Below are 19,610 nucleotides of genomic sequence, written 5' to 3'. Positions count from 1 at the left end.
AGGCTAACAGGCAAAGCTAACTGCGGGATAGCACCACTTAAACAGTATTTACAGCGAAGTTTGAGTGAAAAAAATGATCTCCATTGTGTGATTGGATGTACAATATCCCTCTCTCCCTTTGTCTTTTCTGTCAGCGTAGTATTCACTCTCACGGACAATTACTGAATAAAAAAAACGCAACAAGCTACGACATCTGCAGTGGCGCTTATGGCCTCTAGGGGCATGAGTTACTTAGTTCTGCTTCAAAGGACTTGGTTTCTTTACAAACTTTATTAGTTGTTCACAAAGCAAAACACTGCCTGTTAACGCATGGACCGTGACCCCTTTTAACTGTAAATAGTGAGACAAGCAGAAGAAATAATGATTTTAAACACCTTATTGCAGGAAAAAAAAACTCAAACAAATGTGTGATTCAGTATCTGATGTGCAACAACGGAACTCTCTGGAAAACGATCTAAAATGTTGCCAGTAAAGTATAAACAGAAAATACTTAATTTGTATAAAGAGGAATGTGAAAATTGTTTAAATAAAAAGTTGATTACCTTTGGCCTATTGTCGGCTATTTAGTTATATTTTGGCGTGGGTGAGGCCATCTAATGTAAACTTCTTCATATAAGAATGGGGGAGGAGTTTATCAGATTTTTTCTTCATCCTACTCCTGTTCTTATGGAATGTATTATTGCTACTGTTGTGTTTGCTGGATTGCTGTTGTGGCTTTTCGTGTTGCATTACAATGAAAAGTGAATAAATAAATGAAATGAAATGGAAAAAAAACTAAACATAGCAGCTACGGATAAACTGAATTATTCCAGTGCACAACATTTAGAGGAGTTTATGTTCCCCCTTTTAATTCAATGTCTTGCTTTCTGAATAAAAGATGATGTGGTTCGAACTCAACCAGTGTATTACAGAGTGTTCGATCTTCAGTTCTCTCCATCGTAAGGCATAAACTCACTCCAACCCATGAGTCACGCCTATAAACCAGCCTTGTACATTGTAATGGTGGGCCATGGCCCCTCTGTGTGCATGGTCTCACACATATTCCATCGACGATTCAAATGGACATGAAGGTGAGTGGCCTGGAGACAGTGATAACAGTCGACATGCACACCTTGACCTGCGTGCCGTAGAACATGTGTCTGTTCAGGGCCAAAGTGGAGGAGGTGCTCAGCGTAGGACATGATGTACAATCTGTTTAAATTCAGTTCTAGTGCAAGCTGTGGGCAAGTGTACAGCAATTCAACATAAGTAATGACTGCCCAACGCAAATGAATATGGATCATTTTTCCATGTGACTTCTGCTAATTTAGTTTTCTTGCTTCGTCATCATCTCTAAGATTAGCAGAGGATCAAATCAGTTGCATAAGCCTCGTCCAGGTGAGGTGGACAGTGATATCTGGCATTAGGGAGTGTCTGTAAATCTGGTGCGGATTACAAAAATGTGCAGTTTGCAAATATGAGGAAGTGACACTGCTGGAAAGACTAGGCAACACATCTAAGATATTTATACTGAAGCAAACATTAAGCAAACATTAAAAAATGCACAATGGCAACCGCCCTCTGATACTCACAGGAATGACCTGACATCCAGTCCTCTGTGGCGGATCTGCTCCATCATGTGATCCCAGCTGCCCGGGTTGGACCTGGATCGTCCCGTCCCTGTGCCTCTGCACCGGGACGCTCCGGCCGGACTCCCCCGGACCCCTCGAGGACCCCCTCGATGCCCCCCGCCACCTGGGCCCGTGTGCAGCTGACCCAGGCTCTGCGAAGTAACTGGGGGGTCGTTGGGGCCTGGAGGGGGCTGGTGGGTGAGCGGCTGCTGGAGGCTCTGCTGTCGGACCAGGGGGCGAGGGCGCGCCACGGCTGAGGACGGGATGTGCTCCAGAGTGGATGCAGATGAAAGAGAGGCGTCCCCAAAACTGTCCACATACACAAGAGCAAGGGAAATATCAGTTATGTTTGTGTAACAGGGAACGACATGAATAATACAAGTTTCAGGAAATGGTAACTTGTAGAAGGAGGAATGGTTAAAAATAGAAACGAGAATGCAGAGATCGTGCTAATACACTGTTGTGGGAATATGCAAGTGGGAGAGGATCAGGGGCATCTGAACATTGCACAGTACAAGGAGCTGGAAATCAAGAGGAATACTTACAAATTGTAGCAGCTTCTGTAAGAATAACTGTTTCATAATGTAAATCGAATCACAGTTTTCACATGGGTTTGTGTACAAGGCAAAACCCAGTGTTCCCAAACCAAGACATGCATATAATGAAGTTTAACTCCCGCTGAAGTCTCATTTCCGTGGAGTGAGCGCTGGTCCCTGTACGCTACTCTAAATTGTTTCTGAACATTACCTCTTCTTAATTAGGCCTGACCTACTTGTGCTCACGCCTCCCCTCCCCGGTCTTTTTAAGCCCCACTCCTTCATTGCCGTCTCCTCCGCTCTGTAAGTTCTTCATCTCCTGTCTCCAATCTCCCTTTTTCATGCATCCATCTACGTCCGCACACCTCCAATCACTCTCCCTCAAAGCACAGTCTCTTAATTACTGCTCACAACTCACACAAACATATAACAGTGCTGCACCTCTTACCTCCCCTCAATCACTGGCCTGCCTGATGACTGTAAGCTGCTACTAAACAGCTCTGTCTAATGGTGTGCCAGAGGATTTATTGCCTGGACTTTGTGCTGTGTTTGTGGACCTCTCTGTTTTTTTTTTTTTTACTTGGAGCAAACTCGGCCGGAGAGTCAAGAGACAAGCCCCCTGAGGAGAGCCGCGCTGCTGGATCAAGTCTGTGTACATGCACTCTGCTCCCACATACAGAACACTACCCCCATTAGGCATCGCCCAAGGACTCTGCAAGACCTGCGCATAATGTTTGAAATGAATAAATGTAACTCAATGACCTCTCCTTTGTGACTGACAATGCTGCTATGACAGAAAGAAAGATGTCTTAGTATAGCCTTTAGATTTTATAATATTCTGTCAGTGCATATACTTCTGTCTCTATCAGATCAAAAACGAATCCTGCTAACCCTGCACTGAAAATCTTTACAAACATGTTCTGAAATACATGATTCTTATAATACTTTGCAGTTGACATTTTCATCTTCTCTATTATTTCTCATGGACATGTTTAAACCTGTGCACAAAGGTAAAAAAAAGTGCCTATGACACATTAGACACATTTTTGGGAAAAACATAGTTAACACGATTATATTAAAGATTTTGCAAAAGATTGTACCCAGCTTTCCTTCGTGTGGCCATTTTTGAGTTAATAGTTTAATTTCCTTAATGGACACCGACAGGAAGTGACGTAGAAGAAGGTAAACAATTTTAAACTGTTGCCGTGCAATTAGGGGTATGACAATGCGATTTTACGATTATTTACGAAGAAAATATTGAGAATTTCTCAAATTCTTTACAGTAGTGTCTGAATCTTCACAAAAAAGAAACAAGCGTTATATGTACATTTTTATATTTCTTTAAGGGTTGTTATAATTGCAAACCTACTGAACTTTTTTAAGTTATCTTTTATCTTTATGCTCAGGCTCCACCTTAGTAAAAAAAAGTAAAATTACAATTTTTGAGTAATTAACAGGTAAAAGAATATTGATATTTGCCCTCTCTAAACATTTCTCAATTAAAATTGCTACTTCACTGAAATAAAATGGTAATTATGCTACTGACGAACTAGCAACTGATGTTATCCTTCTAAATAAGTCATATTTTTAAAAGCATTAAAAACTGTCATATGCACTTTAAAGCAGTTCTAAGTAACTTGTTTACCTTAATAAATCCTTTTCTGTAGTCCCTCTGGGGGTAATGCAAGTGTTAATGGGAGGATTAGGGGGTCTTTCATCTCCCCCTGGTGTCTCTGGCCAGAGAACCTCACTTGCAACTTTACTGCCACCGGACCGGAGCCACTAATACACACTAATGGAATTATGAAGAAGAAGCTAACAGGTTAACGGGCAAAGCTAGCTGTGGGCTAGCGCAACTTAAACAGTATTTACAGCCAAGTTTGAGTACCTGGATGTACAATATCCCTCTTTCCCTTAGTCTTTCCCATCAGCGTGGTATTTACTCTCACGGACAATTAATGAGTAGAAAAACGTAACATGCTACGACACCTGCAGTGGTGCTTATGGCCTCTAGGGGCATGAGTTACTTAGTACTGCTTTAACTTTTGTATAAGGTGGCCAAAACCATGTTAAATAGTATTCAAACCAAAAACAGCAACAATAAGCTTGTGGGCATAATCTTAAATAGACAGTGTGTTACATTAAATGAACTGGTATAATTTGATCTGCGGTACTGCATAGTGTTGGCTCCAGATGCCAATAATGAAGCATATACTGTGCACAACACAACACTTTATTCTCTTTTTCTGAATTCTATATATAACATATTTCTAAATATTTTAAATTATGTTTTTGTTTTAATTCTTTCTACTTTATGCAATTGAATTTCTTATTAAGCATTAATTAAGTATTTTTGTAAGCAAGTTGAATTCAAAATCGAGCCACACTTTAAGTTTGCTTGTGTACTTTCAGCCTCCCCAAGACAAGTTTGCGCCAGTGCCTGAGTTAACCTGTCATATTCGCATCCTAACGTCACAAATATTAGCTTGTCGTGCTCTCTCTTGTGGATCTCTTCTTCTGTGACATGCAGATATGAAAAATGAATACAAATATCCAGGGACACACTAGAATCCCGTCACTGTGAATGATACAACAAACATATTATCACAAGTGACATCATTATAAATCAATGCATTTGGCTGGGTCCACAGGGGCAATAGGCCAGAAAACTGGGAGCCGGTCCACGTGCTAATAAATTTGAGCAGTCTGTTTGGTGTCACACGCTTCGCTTTTGATTTATGATTTACAAAACTCATTTCTGTCCATATATTGTGTCGTTTTTTTTATCATTCTCATTAAGTGTACAGTACGCACGCAGCGGACCGGCGTGTTAGCCCTCGATCAGCTGTATCCTATTACTGACTCGCGGGGTTATTTTCACATTTTGTCTTCCTTGAAAGTCAATTAAGATGACTATGAACCTCGAATGATTTTGTAATTAAAGAAAATTGAGGAGAAAGAGAAAAAAACAGGGTGACAGAGACAGAGAGAGAGAGAGAGAGCGAGGGGAGAAAAAATAGCAGCAGTGAGCAGAGAGTCAGAGGGGAACACATTAAACCCTGAAATAGAAACCAATTCAGAATGAGAAATACAAACAGGTAGATCCAGGAGGCAGAGAAGAGGGTGCAGAAACACAAGCTTATACTCTAATGAATTACCTCCTACAATAATCTCAACAATAGGCTTGTGTTAATACACATTTAATTCTCATTTTAAAAGATCAGTGCGTTTTTTATTTCTCTGTATTAATAATACAGGCACCCTAGTGCAATACAACCTCCACAATCAGGGGATGGTCATTATTACTCTTAACTGTCCTTTTCTGATTCTTAGTGTATATTCACTATATTTTTATGTTTATAATCTGGGACAGAGAGTAATGTTAAACTGGTCTGTATGTGTTTCTGTTGAACTCATTCAATGGGATGTGTACAATATTATTGCAAACAAATAGTGCTGAAGTATTGGCATTGCTTTATGCAGTGTAGTTTAGTTTGTGAGACTGTGATGTTGTAGATGTGAGCTTTCGATCCCTCAGTTTTGTAGGAGTTCTGCTTCATTATGTGAGAGTCCATGCAGAAGAGTTTAAGACTGTGCATCAACAAACTTCATTATCCCTGTCATGGACACACCATGCTGGAGTCGTGCCTGGGGTGTTCCCTCATGCATCTTTCTCCATGCACCACTCACTTGGTCAAGCGCAGACCTCCGGCATGCAAGTGGCTCTGGACCGTCTGCCAGCGGCCCGCCCTGATGCCGCCCGTCACCATGCTGCGAACGCTGTCACTGCGACTTGGACCCGCCCCCGAACAAGCTCCACCCACTCCGTCACTGGCCCCTGGGGAGGGCCCAGCCGCACCCTGACCACCCTTTTCAGCCCCACTGGGGCAAACCGAGGCATCCACAAAATCCACAAAGAAACACGGACAGACCAGACAGCCAAGAGGGTACAGAGGAGAGAGGAGCACAGACGACAGACGCACAGGACCGAGAGAAGTAACAATCCAACAGTTAGTTAAACCAAGGAAAGAAACCAGCTACAAAAGTCTATTGCCAAAGCAAGCTGTTCACATTAGAACAATCCGTTCTTGTGGCACAGAAAATACAAAGCAGCATCTGTTTTCTCAAGGAGTTTCAGAGAAGTAATTTTTTAGCTCTTCCTCTGAATATACTAAAGGTAAAATTATCTTCACCCTGACCTGTGACCCATACGCAACGCAGAAGCCACTGACAAAGTGTTCAACTATTATCCAGTTTGAAAAAATGTTAAATAATTTGTGGTAACCATTAAATCCACAATCATCCAAAGGTCATAGACAGAGTGCAGTTACTGTTCCATTCTGCCACTGCAAATCAGTAAAATGTAATTCTGTACAACAATTGGTCCTTTATCACATTCAAAAGTGAATGTAGAAATCACCTTAAATTTTGACAGAATAGGCCTTTAGATCTAATAGAGGAAATTGTTATTTCCAATTCACACGGGAACATCTATGTTCCTTTGTGAGAGAATAATGTCTGAATAATGAAGCAAATGTGTCATGTTCTAATTTGACGAGAGCACGTGCCTCCTGTGATAACAGAGTGCTAATAATTGTACATCTCTGAGATGCATCTCTGTGGAAAAAGACAAACAGGCGCTGCAAATCATATTGTTTACAGTGTTTTTCACTCTGTCGCCACAGGGCTTTAAAATAGACTGTACATTATATTTCATGACGGTGCCCACCCGACTGACCTACTGTACCAAATACAGAAATACACACAGGCTTGAGTGCTTAGAACACACAAGAACAACTTCTAACAACACAGGGACATAGACATGTGTAAAAATAGTCTGGAGGCACAGAAGTCAGGCTTGGTGAAACAGGATCCATATGCTAAAAACAAAGCTGGGAATGAGAAAAGTAAATTACTTATAGCGTATTGATGTTAATGTCTAACTCCTTCTTGTGCTTGTTTGAGCCATATTTTGCCAGATTATATATATATGAATTTCACATAGCGTGTAATTAAAAAAAAAATCTACTTGTGTAATCTGCAGACAAAAATAATTCATGTTGCTCTTAAGTAGCATTGGGTCTTCTCAGTTTAAAAAGTCTAGAGCCGTTTCCACACCAAGTACCATCTGAACTTGTCGATCAAAACTAGGCCTAGACTTGGATTTAATCATGTTTTACACAAACGATCTATCAAGTCTAAATCCTAAACCATTCCCAAAGTTTGAACAAGGACCAACATAAAAACATGTACAATTTACCACAAGTAGTATCTGCACCACGGTTATAGAAACACTGGTCTAATATCTTTGTTTAAGCATTACATTCTAGATTGACAGCTTTATCTTTTCTCTTGTCATGCCAATTACCTGGTGGTATTAAACTAAACACCACCTTTATCAAAAATAATGAAGCCAATAATTGTATGCAATAAAGGCTCAATAACGGCTAATCACTCCTGCTGCCGCTCACTTATTTTACAGTAATTTCGACGTAGCCGCACTGATATAATGTTAAACCGTTCGGCTTGTGGTTTCCAAACGGTCAAGTGAGTTGCAATTAGAGAGGATCCTGATGGAAATGCCTGCGCGCTGTGAGGTGAATGCAGATGGATATTTAGCAGGACTTGGGAGAGCAGCTTTAACAAAAGGCTCAGGGCGCATGACTCAAATGAAATACAATGCAGCATCATGTGGAATGGGGCAAGGACGGACCGAACAAACATTAAACACAGCTAAATGAGTCACAATCGCTTCAATTAACATGATCAAATAGACAAACACCAACCAGGCAACCATCAGAGAGAGCCTTAAAATGACTTTTGTTTTATGGTCTTTCGAGAGAACCGTTGATGTGTAAACTAGGTCATCTAAATAACTACAGCTCACCCCTCTTATCTAAAAGCCATGTAGATATATACATACATTATGTTCCAATAGATCAACCTTCTACACACTGAAACAGTCAATATGAGTTTTGCAATTTGAGTTGAACAATTTCTTAAAGTCCCTGTGCCTGATTTCTCCCATTTTGAAACCATCACAGTTTAAACCAGTGATTCTTAACTGGTGGGTCGGGACCCAAAAGTGGGTCACGGCACCATTTTCAGTGGGTTTCCATCTGAAACTGCATGGAAACACTATCGGTGTTTGTTAAAATTTATGTTGTTCGGTTGTTTTGATCATGATTTCAGTCTTAAAGGGATATCTGCTGCTTGTTCAATAAAAATCTTTGTGGAAAATACAATATTTTATCCGATATATAACAAATTACATTTTTATCAGTGTCTGTGTACTGGTGTATGAATGAGAGAGTGAATGTGTGAGTGGTTTCTTGCTGTAAAGCGCTTTGGGCCTGATGAAGGTAGAAAAGCGCTGTATAAGTTGAGTCCATTTACCATTTATCATCCTATGGTAGGTCCCAAGGTCATACCACTTGAGAACCACTATTATTTGGGGAACGAAAACTTTGCTAATGCGGAGATGAGTTTACAAGCATGTTTCACAACATTCAAGGGGAAATAATTGAGGTTTACTGTTACGTAATGGCAACTTTCAAATTTTTCAAACTTTCATTTTTAATAGAGATGGCAAACAATACACTGCAAGGTCCCTTACTTTTTTATTTTTCCATTTTATCATATTTTTTTTAATATCACTGAAATCACACTCAATTCTATTATAGTGGGATGGATGAAGAATTGTATTTAAATTTTTTATTTTTTGCAAGACCAAGGCTGCTCTTTCACTTTGCTAAAGCACAAGAGCTCTCGCGTTCTCTCTCTAAAAAAATGTACTCTCTCTGACCTCAGCTTGAAGAGCAGCACATCGTGTGGGCCGGCCCATGTCAGCACTCTTTGACATTTGAATGCTGCGGAGTTGGACAAACGCTAAAAAAAAATAAAAAAACGCCGGGCTCTCGTACAAACTGAGGGCTGTCCGTTACCATGCCGACGCTCCACAGGCTGCAGGTGAGAGGTGAGGAGTGCAGCAGGGGCCGAGATATCCAGCCTTCACGCTCCACCGTGCAAAAATACTACAATGTTCTACTGTTTCAGAGTCAAATGCGTAGTGTGGATATTCAAAACACAATCCTCCATTAAATACTTTAGCTGTATTACCGTATGTGTTGGATTCACCTCCATATTTGTTCAAACTGGTTGTAATTTGTGACATTGCTTGGGGAAGACTGACAGCATTGTGTGTGCCCATTCGATTTGAACTGACTGATTTGTACATTTCTAGGATTGATGTGTTTGTAAGCTTGATTCTAAAAGTGCTACTTCAGGTAATAGCTGTTGGGCATCTTGGACAATCACAGACACAGTAAATTAAGGGATATATTCAGCATCTGTTTGCAGGAACATCAGAATTTCTCACTAAATAATTAATGAGTGAATCATGAGTGCTCATTAAGATATTGGTAGTAAACGGTGACAGTATTTTTGGGCAGAATGAGCCATCACAGTTGTAGTGAGGGATGGTGCCGCTCGTCTCTATCAGGTGCAGCATAACCAGCAGTGCATACTAATCACCTGCTCTCTCTGGATATGCCCAAATGCAAAAAACAACATGAGGATTACAAAGGATGAGAGACATTGGTTGAAACATACAGGCTGAATTCCAACATGAAGCTTTTGATCTATGTGAATTTTATGTTCAATACATTTATTCTAATTGGTTCAAATTACCCTTTGATTTATTTGCTGGGCTTAAAGGACTTAATAATTAGTATTCTCTGTAAGTAAACAATTAGCATGAATTACAACTGAATATAGAGCCATTCGCTAAGGAAGCAGCTAATGACATATGAACTGAAGGAATTGGCCTGAGCAACAGGATAGCGAAATGTAAAAAAAGATAATTGTTTTGGCAACACTGTCATGCACTCAAAGAAGTCTATTACCATTTAATTATTAGTTCATTGTATTAAAAAACAACAAAGCAGCCAATTAGTGCATATATGAATTTACTACTTTGTTGGGAAATGTTATTACATACTATTCTAGTCCCAACACCACTGGTGCAACTACAGAAGAATGTGAAAATCAGAAGTTCTGAATTCATTCTAGACATACAGTGAATGCACAGCTGGCCCTTCCATGTGTGTGTAAAACTCACTTGGGAGTGAGGCGTGGGTCTCCGTACGGGGCGTAGGGGGACATGTTGAGGAGGAACTCTTTGGGCGGGTATGAGCTCCACCTCTGCTGTACATTACTGCTGTCGTTGTTGTTCCAGAAGTCTCTGTCTAGGTCACTGTGGTCAGAGAGATAGACAGGTTTTAAGGGTGGTCAAGGCCAAAGACAATTTCACTTGAGTCCAATGACATGCATTTTGATATGGTTTATACCGTGGTCAGTGAGAATCCTAGTGCTGACTGCTGTGAATTATTGTCACATAACAACAGTTAAATCACGTTCTACGTCACTCCACTGCAGCTGTTGCCTGGCCTGCCAAACTACGTGCTTTTTCAAAGATATGTAGTCTGGCAGCGTGATGGCAGCGGTGATTGACAGACGGGATCAACCAACTAGAGAAACGCTGGATATGACACAGGAACAAGCGGTAATTTAAAAATGTTTAAGGTTAGGAATTAAGGTTAGGGTTAGGGTTACGGTTAGGGTTAGGAAAAATGGATTGGAAAACGGAAAGACGCATTTTTAAGTCCTGCCCCGGACTTAAAAAAAAGCAAACAGGCACAAATTAACAGTTTCAGTTTGTTGGTATATTAAACAACTCGGAGCCCTGCATTAAACAGTTTTAATGCACTTCGAGGAGGTACACCACAACGTGCAAAAAAGCAAGTGTGAGAGCCAATGCAGTTGAAATGCTAAAAAGCGTTTTAAGTTAAAGTTAAAAATATCAAATAGTTTTTTTCTGCGTTGATTAATCCTTGTGTTTGGTGACAATTTCAATTTCAAGCACATTTATTCTGTATCATTTTGTTGGATAGATAAAAACAAACCGATGTAAAACCGTTTGTTCAAAGTTCCCTTCTTGCTTTCTGGAACAGCCGTCACGTTATAAACCCCCCGCTGTCCTTTGAAGGACCCCCTCCTCTTATTCCCGATAATAAATAAAATTAAACTGAATAAACGGCTCTGTGGATGTAGTGTGCTGCCCATCAACACAACTATCAGAATGGGATGCGTTGTTGTTTTGTGCTAGTGAAGCTTCACTGGATGTTTTGGCCTCAAAGCTATGGATCGGAGCGCAGTCGGGAAGTGAGGACCGATCGCTTCCAGGTTACGCAGGGATGCAAGAGGGGCTAAAGATAAAAACCAAGGCATGCTTTGTCACAATAGTTTCAAAGAATACTCACATGCAAATCAAATAGTCAATTCCCCTTTAATCAGGGCTTGACACTGACGCAAAAGTAATTAATATGTGACGACTTAAGATAAGATTACATGTTCTTACATAACTAGAAGACAGAATGATATCTCACCTCTGATTGTAATACATGCCCAGAAAACTGGTTTACATATTTTACAGTAACACTGGTACAAAACAGTACGACTAAACTATATAAGCATAGTTTGGAATTTGTTTTTAGGAGGTACAAGAATACATGCACTTTTCATGCTCATTGTATACATGCTGGTTGACTGCTAATTACCTTTTCAAATATTCATTGGCACAGGTTTTGCGCCATACGGTCTTTCATATTAAGCCTTTTTACATAACAAGCGATTCAATAATGCACTGCATATATACAGTCCCGCCAACACTATATGGAACAAATGAGGGCATTATTTCAGGGCACTGTGTCTGACCTCGCGGGGTGCAGACTGCTAGATTAGCTTCCTGGTCTGAAATAGCTTGTTAAAATGTGATAGTATCGCCACAGTGTATCCCATTTCCATATGTCCACAACCCGCTGATACCTACTTGATGGCTTTATTTTCTCCTCGACCTCTCATCTCTGAATCAGGAGAACTGGCTGCCTCTACCCCAGGCAGATTCCTCTTCCCCTGCAACAGACACAACGACAAGGCAAGTGGGTGGATCTGAAAACCATGTTGTTGTATCAAAGATATTTTCCTGCCACTTTAGTGCTCATAGAGAACGGCTTCAGTTCGGACGTCAGTTTGGTGAGATGCCGGTGCAGTGCGAGCGAGGGGTTCAGAGACGTTTCAGGTCGCAGCCGCCAAAATATAGACGCTAGCATCTTGGAACACCTACAGTAAAATGCAATTTGTGCTTCAATTGATCTCACAACACCTCAGTGACGGGCCATTGCTTTGGGAACCCCAGCCTTTAAGGAAGAGAAGAGGATGCTATGTCAATCAAATGGATACCATAGGGTACTGTATCCATCTTTTACTTGAATAGAACATTTTGCAGTCACTAAGTCTCTCAAGTGCTGCACAAAAGCACAACTTGGAAACAAAACATGAACATGAAATGAACTTAAAGCACAAAAACAGTAACTGCACAAATAACTGATTGATTCACACATATTATAAACTTGATTAAGTCCTATGTTACGTCATAAAACTGATGCAGTGTTTAATGAATATGATTTTTATGAACTCTAAACTCCATAGAGATATATATAACATACTTGTGTTCTGAAGTTATTACAGCTATCTAATAAAGTATTAATGAACGTTTAAACTTTGTGATTGAGAAGCATATTCCATTTTTCATCCATACACTTGTGTAACATGACCTGTTTTTGTGTGCGTGTTTGTTTTTATACCAACTTTCTCAAGGCCGCAGCAGTATTTTTTTATTCAGATGACTGGGAGGAACAGCGTGACACTTGACCTCTTTGTCTATGTGCCCACAGTCTGGAGTGCATTGTGGTCTATATGTATCTCTCACTAATGCGTCAACAGCACACTCTATTATTTATCCCTTTACATCTTATACATCAGGAGAGGGACATGTCTTTTCAATCGGAGGCCATTGCTCGGGGTCTGACCTAATCTGGAGTTACGCCAAACTGCCACTGTTTCAGAAGTGCCAATACAGGGCTCACCAAGCTGAAAATCAGGCAGGGAGGGATGGATTTCTCCCAGTCAGGAATATGCTATCAAGAGCAGCTCATCTATGATTAACAGTATCATAAAATGTGCAGGAGGTAGGGGTCGAGCGGAGAGAGGGGAAGCAGGTACAATGTTGAAAGTCTGAGCTTGTTGTTTTTGGGGAGGTGCAAGGAAGGGAGCAGGGAAAAGCACGAGCGTCATATAACAGTGGAGCTCAGAAAAACAGGGCTATTGGAGGATGAAGACGCCTGTACTGGTCTGGGACATTTTAACTGTCGCACATTTATTTAAAAAAAACTAAGAAAAAACACTGTCTTGCTTGTTCAGCCAATTTGTTCATTGAGAAGTCAGATTAAAATGAGAGTGAAGTGAAAGTATAGTGCTATTTTTTGCATGGACTTAGAATTTCTGCCACACCCACCAGTCTAAAAAAAACGGAAAAAAAACTAAATGTAAACATATGAATTAATTTCCATATAAACATGCTATATCATGGTGAAATGCAATCACTTTGTTTCCGCCATTGCAGTGTTATTGTTATTCCATTATCTCAATTGCAGTTCCTCAAATAAACATGACCCCCCCTTCACATTTCTTGAACCATCTGGGTAAAATGCACTTGCTCTTTTCAGCCCTAATAGATTCAGTTCCTAATCAATAATTATTGCAAAAACAATCGCGTTTATTGTGGCAGAAAATAACCTCCAAAATGTCACTTCTTACACCCTGATGATTCTCACTCTCTCCAGGGTTGGAATATGAAGCCTTTTAGTGTTGTGAACATTTCAGCTGCTGCATTTTATAGGAAGATTATTCTGAATAAAACTAGATTTGCACTGATCAAGCTTTTTTGCTTTCGATACCGATACCGATACTGGGGTTTGAGTATCTGCCGATATCCGATATTAACCAATACCAAGACACTTTCTTAAAAGTGGCTTTCTCTGACTGGTCCTCTTATTCTTATTGTGAGACCAATAAAGTATCTTCTTGTCATAAACGAATGGAAAAACATTTAACATGGATCACTGGATCTTTTACACTATCCTTGGGACAGGCTATTTTACATGAACAGCTCACATGAAATCATCTGATCACTACAAATATCTTATATCAGTTATTCTTTAACAGCATTTAACAAACTATAATACAAACATTTGGCTGCTCCAGCAGTAACTGATTTTATTTGATCAGGCCACTTTAGATATTTCCATCATAGTTTCTGACCCTGCCTGGATTAGTTGCCGTTATCATTAGCATGCTCCCGCTAGCTTTAGCATTCTGTTGCTAGCCACGGCATTTTGCGTGGCGATCAAAAATATGTTTGCGGAGGTTAAAACTAACTCAGTGATTGAATTCCCCAGGTTCTTCCCTTTAAACTGACAAACAGCATATTCACTTGGGTTTAGTTGGTGAAAGTTGTGTTTTCAAGGTGTTAGAGCCAAACTGGTATCGGTTCAGTATCGGATATTTGTATCCAATTCCTATTCAATATCATATTTTTTCAAATATCTGATACCAGCATCCAATAGGTGCATCCCTAAATAAAACCCAGGGCAAATAAGGATATTAAATGAATGTTTTTTTAATACCAAAGATGCAATATATCGAACACTTCTCATTGTTTCTATATTCAACATATTTTTTTTTATTAGGCTACATACTCAAAAAAACCTAACTACTCGATATAACTACATGTGGTTTTGACACATATTTGCACTTCAGTATAGCTAACAAATTAATTAAACAATAGCGCCTGACCAAAACAAAATCTGATCAAGCCACACAGGTCATTTTGATAATCTAGTCTCTTCAAAATACTTAAATAAAGGACCTGCTAGATGTGCTTAAGAGAGTACATCCAGGTATCAGGAGAGGTGAGGCAGACAGTGGGCCGGTTCTGTGGGGTGACATTGTGACAAGGGCGCGGAGATAAAGTGACAAAGAGACAAATCCAGAGTGGAGCATTCAAGTAAAGACAGAGAAGAAGTGTGCCACGAAAAACAAAGACTCAGACATAGATAGTGTGAGGGCAAACGGCGATAAGACATGGGTTTGTTTGTGTGCTTCGGAGGGCTTTTGTAACTTAACAGCAATTGGATTTTATGGGGGATCTAACATAAGTAGAAGACAGGCGAGTCGGTAAATATTTGCGGTTTGTGCTTCAAGTGGAGTGAGGAAAACTATCAATTGTTGCTCGGGCTCTCGGCTCACTCAGAGATTAGAGAGAAAAGAAGTGAAACAGAGCATACGCACATAATAAATGCGAATGGATCAAGTAAACACAAAGCGCTATCCATTGTTCTATCAATTTACCTGCGAAGCCCCACAGCATAAGTTCTATAACACACATTTCTTTACTTGCGGATTTCCTTAGTCCACCACACCTAATACCCTCCCACTTACAATCAGGGCTTGGTTTTGGGTACATATGTTTTGTATTATATAAATTCCATTAAATCAACATTCACTGACAGGAGTAGGAGGGTAAACAGCATACACATAGTAAATGGCAGCGAATCAAGAATATAGATGGGATAGCAGTTGCTAGCACTGACACGCATTTGCATATGAATCATTAGCACGTTTAGCTGTTTGCTGTAGGCAGAGGCAGTGATGCGCCGAGCTGAGGATGTGTTTACAGAAAGCATCCAAGGTTTCATGTTTGTCACTGGAGCCGAGCGCCTCTACAACTCAAATACATGGAGCCATTCATCATCAAACTAAAGCTACGGGAGCGATATGAAGGACACAGAGGGAGACGGCAAACTGCCCACATAACAGTGCACATGTATGGAGCTATGAGCATGCTAAAAGAAATAAAACAGAAGGTAAGATATTTTGTGACTTATGGCAAGAGTCTCACATCAGGCTGTGCCATTTATCAAAATTCCATTTAGGGGTGGGCTATATTGCGATATAATTTTTTGATATCGTAATATTTACCTCGTTGTGGACAAGATATAATTTATGTTACACTGAGCTCCATCAGAGCAGCATAAACACTGACTGTAGAACACGGGGACAGGTGCTTAAAAAGTTAAATGAAATGAAGCATGTAAAGATCATATTTGCGAGGAAATGAGTATGCCGTTAAAAACAAAATGAATAAAATATCACTAAATTAATCTCCCAAATAGGCGTAAGTCTGGGATTTTGAAGTAATTTGTCCACTGTCAATTATATCGTCAAATATCCTTATCGTGATATTTCTTTGTTTTATTGTGATGTAGATTTTAGGCCACATCGCCCTGCCCTAATTCAATCTAGGAATTAGAACTTTGGAAAAGCTCAATTATTGACATGGAACTCTTTACCTAGCACTTGGTTTAGCGTTTGGAGGAGGAAAATGTTATGGCACTTAAGTGGAAAGATCTTTTGTTTGAGCTGAAGTCTATCTCTTCAACCTTTACTGTTCAGAATAACCAATAATACTGATTAGATAGATAGATTAGATAGATAGATAGATAGATAGATAGATAGATAGATAGATAGATAGATAGATAGATAGATAGATAGATAGATAGATAGATAGATAGATAGATACATAGATAGATAGATAGATAGATAGATAGATAGATAGATAGATAGATAGATAGATAGATAGACACAAAATAACATAAAACAGTGTTGTGACAATGTGTGACAGTGTCGACCTCTCCTTGCATGCTATTTTTAGACTGTATCCCACTGTAGACTGTATTACACCTTAATTGGCCTTTCCCCCTCATTAAAAGCAATATGCATATCCAACACAAACAGAATCGGAGCGCTATTGCCAGTAATTGCCTCTTCAGATCCTCCAGAAGAGTTGTGCTGAATTGCCAAGCGCCTCTTACCAGTTTGCGTTGACACCAGGTGCAGACTCCGCAGAGCGCCACCAGCCAAACGGCGCACAGCACAAACACGACTGACACCAGGAAGACACTCAGCGACACCGTGCCTGCAAAAAAAAAAAAGACAGACAGAGGGAGATATTATTAGCCATGTTAATTATGGATCTAACCTGCTGAGGTGCCTCATTCCTTGACTTCTTTTTCCTCACTAGCGCTGCAATAAGAGAAATTAAAGTGACAAAAGCCCTTTTAATGGAAACATTGAGGTATAATCTGCAGCTTTGGCCTGTGTGCCTCCATATCTTCCTGTCCTATTCATCACCGTCATCTGCCATCTGTCATCAGAAAGAGACAGAGACAAATGAAACGAGTGTGCGGCTGAAAAAAAAAGGCGAAACCAGAGGGAAGGAGGGGGGGGGGGGGGGGGGGGAGGCTATGCAATAGTGTATGAAGGCTCCAGTACTTTTTTATCCTTGGTAGAAGTAGCAGTGTGAAAAGCATATAGCATTATTGGTATTGCTGTGACGGAAAACTTCGCATCGCAGTCTAGAAGTTGTAAAGTGTGCCTATTAGTTCATGCACACAGAGAGATGGAGATGAGCAAAAAGTTTGAGAGCGCTATAACGAGTTCGAGACACAACAAAAAGTTTAGATTTAACTTTCTCCCCTTGTTTCAGAACAGGAGAAATCGGATAGAGCTGCACTTATACAAACGCACGACTTTGGAAACTCTTGTTTATAAAATGTGCTCTAGAAACAAAGTCGGGTTAGATTGGGGGGTAAAAAATGGGCTCAAAACATAAAGAACTTGTTATAACTCATATTATATTGCCTTTAGTTATGGCCAAATTAAGGTTTCACTCTCCAACAATACTCCTCAGCCAAACAGAAGGATTATTACCACCGAGAATGAAATCAACACATTTTTGTTATGGGCAAATATTTACAAATGTTTGATTTTTACACCAACAGAGACTGCAGTTTAAGGCTAACTTAATAGCAGAGGAACACGATTCAACAAACAAACATGTGCAAAAACCATAACGGTCATTTTAACATTTCCTGAATTGGCTCCATCCACATTCCCGTCATGTTATCACTACGAGATGTGCAGATGTCCAGACAAGATCATATCATGAGACCAGAGACGGCACAATTACTGCAGCGCCCGCCTCTCCTCATGCACACCATAAATCCTCAGTAACTTTGTTCCACTGTGAGCGATGAAAACTTCTCTCAGTGCTTTATAACATTTCTCATCTCAATTTCGTTTGAATTACCCAACTCCCAACTCTGTCATTCAGTTTGTTGCTCAGAATACAAAAGCACATTGACAAAACAATGATAGGCAAACAGCGAGCTCACACCAGCCTCTCATTTGACTACTGACTAATTTATCACACTGTATTTCTATTCTTGTGTGCACCTCAAACATTGACAAGGATTAGGAGAACAGAAAGTAGATTAGATTCCAAAACATCTCATCCTAGTTTCTTCCCTGCTGACTTTTGATTTAGTTTGCAACTGAATTTAGCAGTTTCCCTGAGCTTGAGATACTTCATAAGACTTGCAGGTTTACATGTTAAGGATGTGAAGAATTGTTGTAGCTGCAGAATATCAGAAAAATATGAAGACTTAAAGGCACACAGCAATAAAAAAAAAATGACTAGACACAGAAAAGGCTATTTTGGCAGTGGGTAATTAAAGAATGGACCGAACCTATATTTGGCTGCTTATACTCAACATCTCCATGGAGACGAGATTGCGACATCAACGCTCCCAGTAAAGTTAGTCAGGTTATTGGAGAGGGCAGCCACTCAATTTTTAACCATAAAAATATCTGCAATAAAATAAATGCTTGTATTTTATTCTATTTTGGCTTTAAATACTGTTATTGTGGTATTTTACAAAACAATAAGTCATTTCTGCATAGTGTGTAAAAGCAAAACATAATAAAGACCTAATATAGATATTGTGTTACCAACCCGTCTTGAGCTCCTATGCAGCTGATTATTCACAGTGCTTGATATAAATGCCTGCTTCTTATTGCATTCGCTAATTCATCTGCATTTTTTCTTACTGTAAATGAAAAAAGTAAAATGACCGTAATGTAGCACAGTACTATTGATGTGTTTTGGACGAGGAGAGGACACAATGACTTATTTTGTCACATATAATATTGCTAAAGGCTGAAAATGTCCATGTGCTTGGAATGTTCCCTTAAAATTCAGTCAGTGTTGAGATCCAGGCATGTTCAGGGAAAACAAAATGCCCTGCCGCTGTTTCCTCGATGCTCCAGTATTAACTGACAGCTAATACTGAAGAGATAGGGGTTTCTCTTCAGCCTCTGCAGAGAAACCCCTATCCAACAGTACAGGGACTGGACAACAAGTACTGAAACTCAAACAAGGACAGGACGTTCTTCCACATAGTCTTGACCCTGTCTGCTGAGGGACTCCCGTCAGCCCTGGGTCTATCTATAGCCTGTCCGTCCATGGGAGTGGATCTCTCTGGTTCTCCCTGAGGTTTCTCTTTTCTCCCACTGGGTTTTTGAGTTTTTCCTTGCCGGGTATGAGGGTCTATTGTTTTCCATTGTTTTCAACTTGATTGATTTGTTACTATGGTGAGATTGCCGC

At 40.0% G+C, this 19,610-nt stretch overlaps 1 protein-coding gene across 3 annotated transcripts in view; it reads right to left on the bottom strand.

Moving 5' to 3' along the window:
* Positions 1-19,610, bottom strand: part of syt7b (synaptotagmin VIIb) — a 95,529-nt gene that overhangs the window by 32,767 nt on the left and 43,152 nt on the right. For 2 of the 3 annotated variants that reach the window (XM_079555683.1, XM_079555684.1), the window contains exons 2-6: positions 16,978-17,081; positions 12,036-12,118; positions 10,266-10,400; positions 5,837-6,028; positions 1,572-1,919 (exon numbers count right to left, since the gene is read on the bottom strand). In XM_079555683.1, coding sequence (XP_079411809.1) covers positions 1,572-1,919; positions 5,837-6,028; positions 10,266-10,400; positions 12,036-12,118; positions 16,978-17,081 — 862 coding nt within the window. The remainder of the gene's footprint in view (positions 1-1,571; positions 1,920-5,836; positions 6,029-10,265; positions 10,401-12,035; positions 12,119-16,977; positions 17,082-19,610) is intronic. The other variant, XM_079555685.1, reaches the window with a different exon arrangement.

Source organism: Gobius niger (genome assembly GCF_951799975.1).
Source record: "Gobius niger genome assembly, chromosome: 4".
Lineage (NCBI taxonomy): Eukaryota > Metazoa > Chordata > Actinopteri > Gobiiformes > Gobiidae > Gobius > Gobius niger.
The sequence above is the reverse complement of the archived record's forward strand: the minus strand, read 5'-3'. Positions and strand labels throughout refer to the sequence as shown.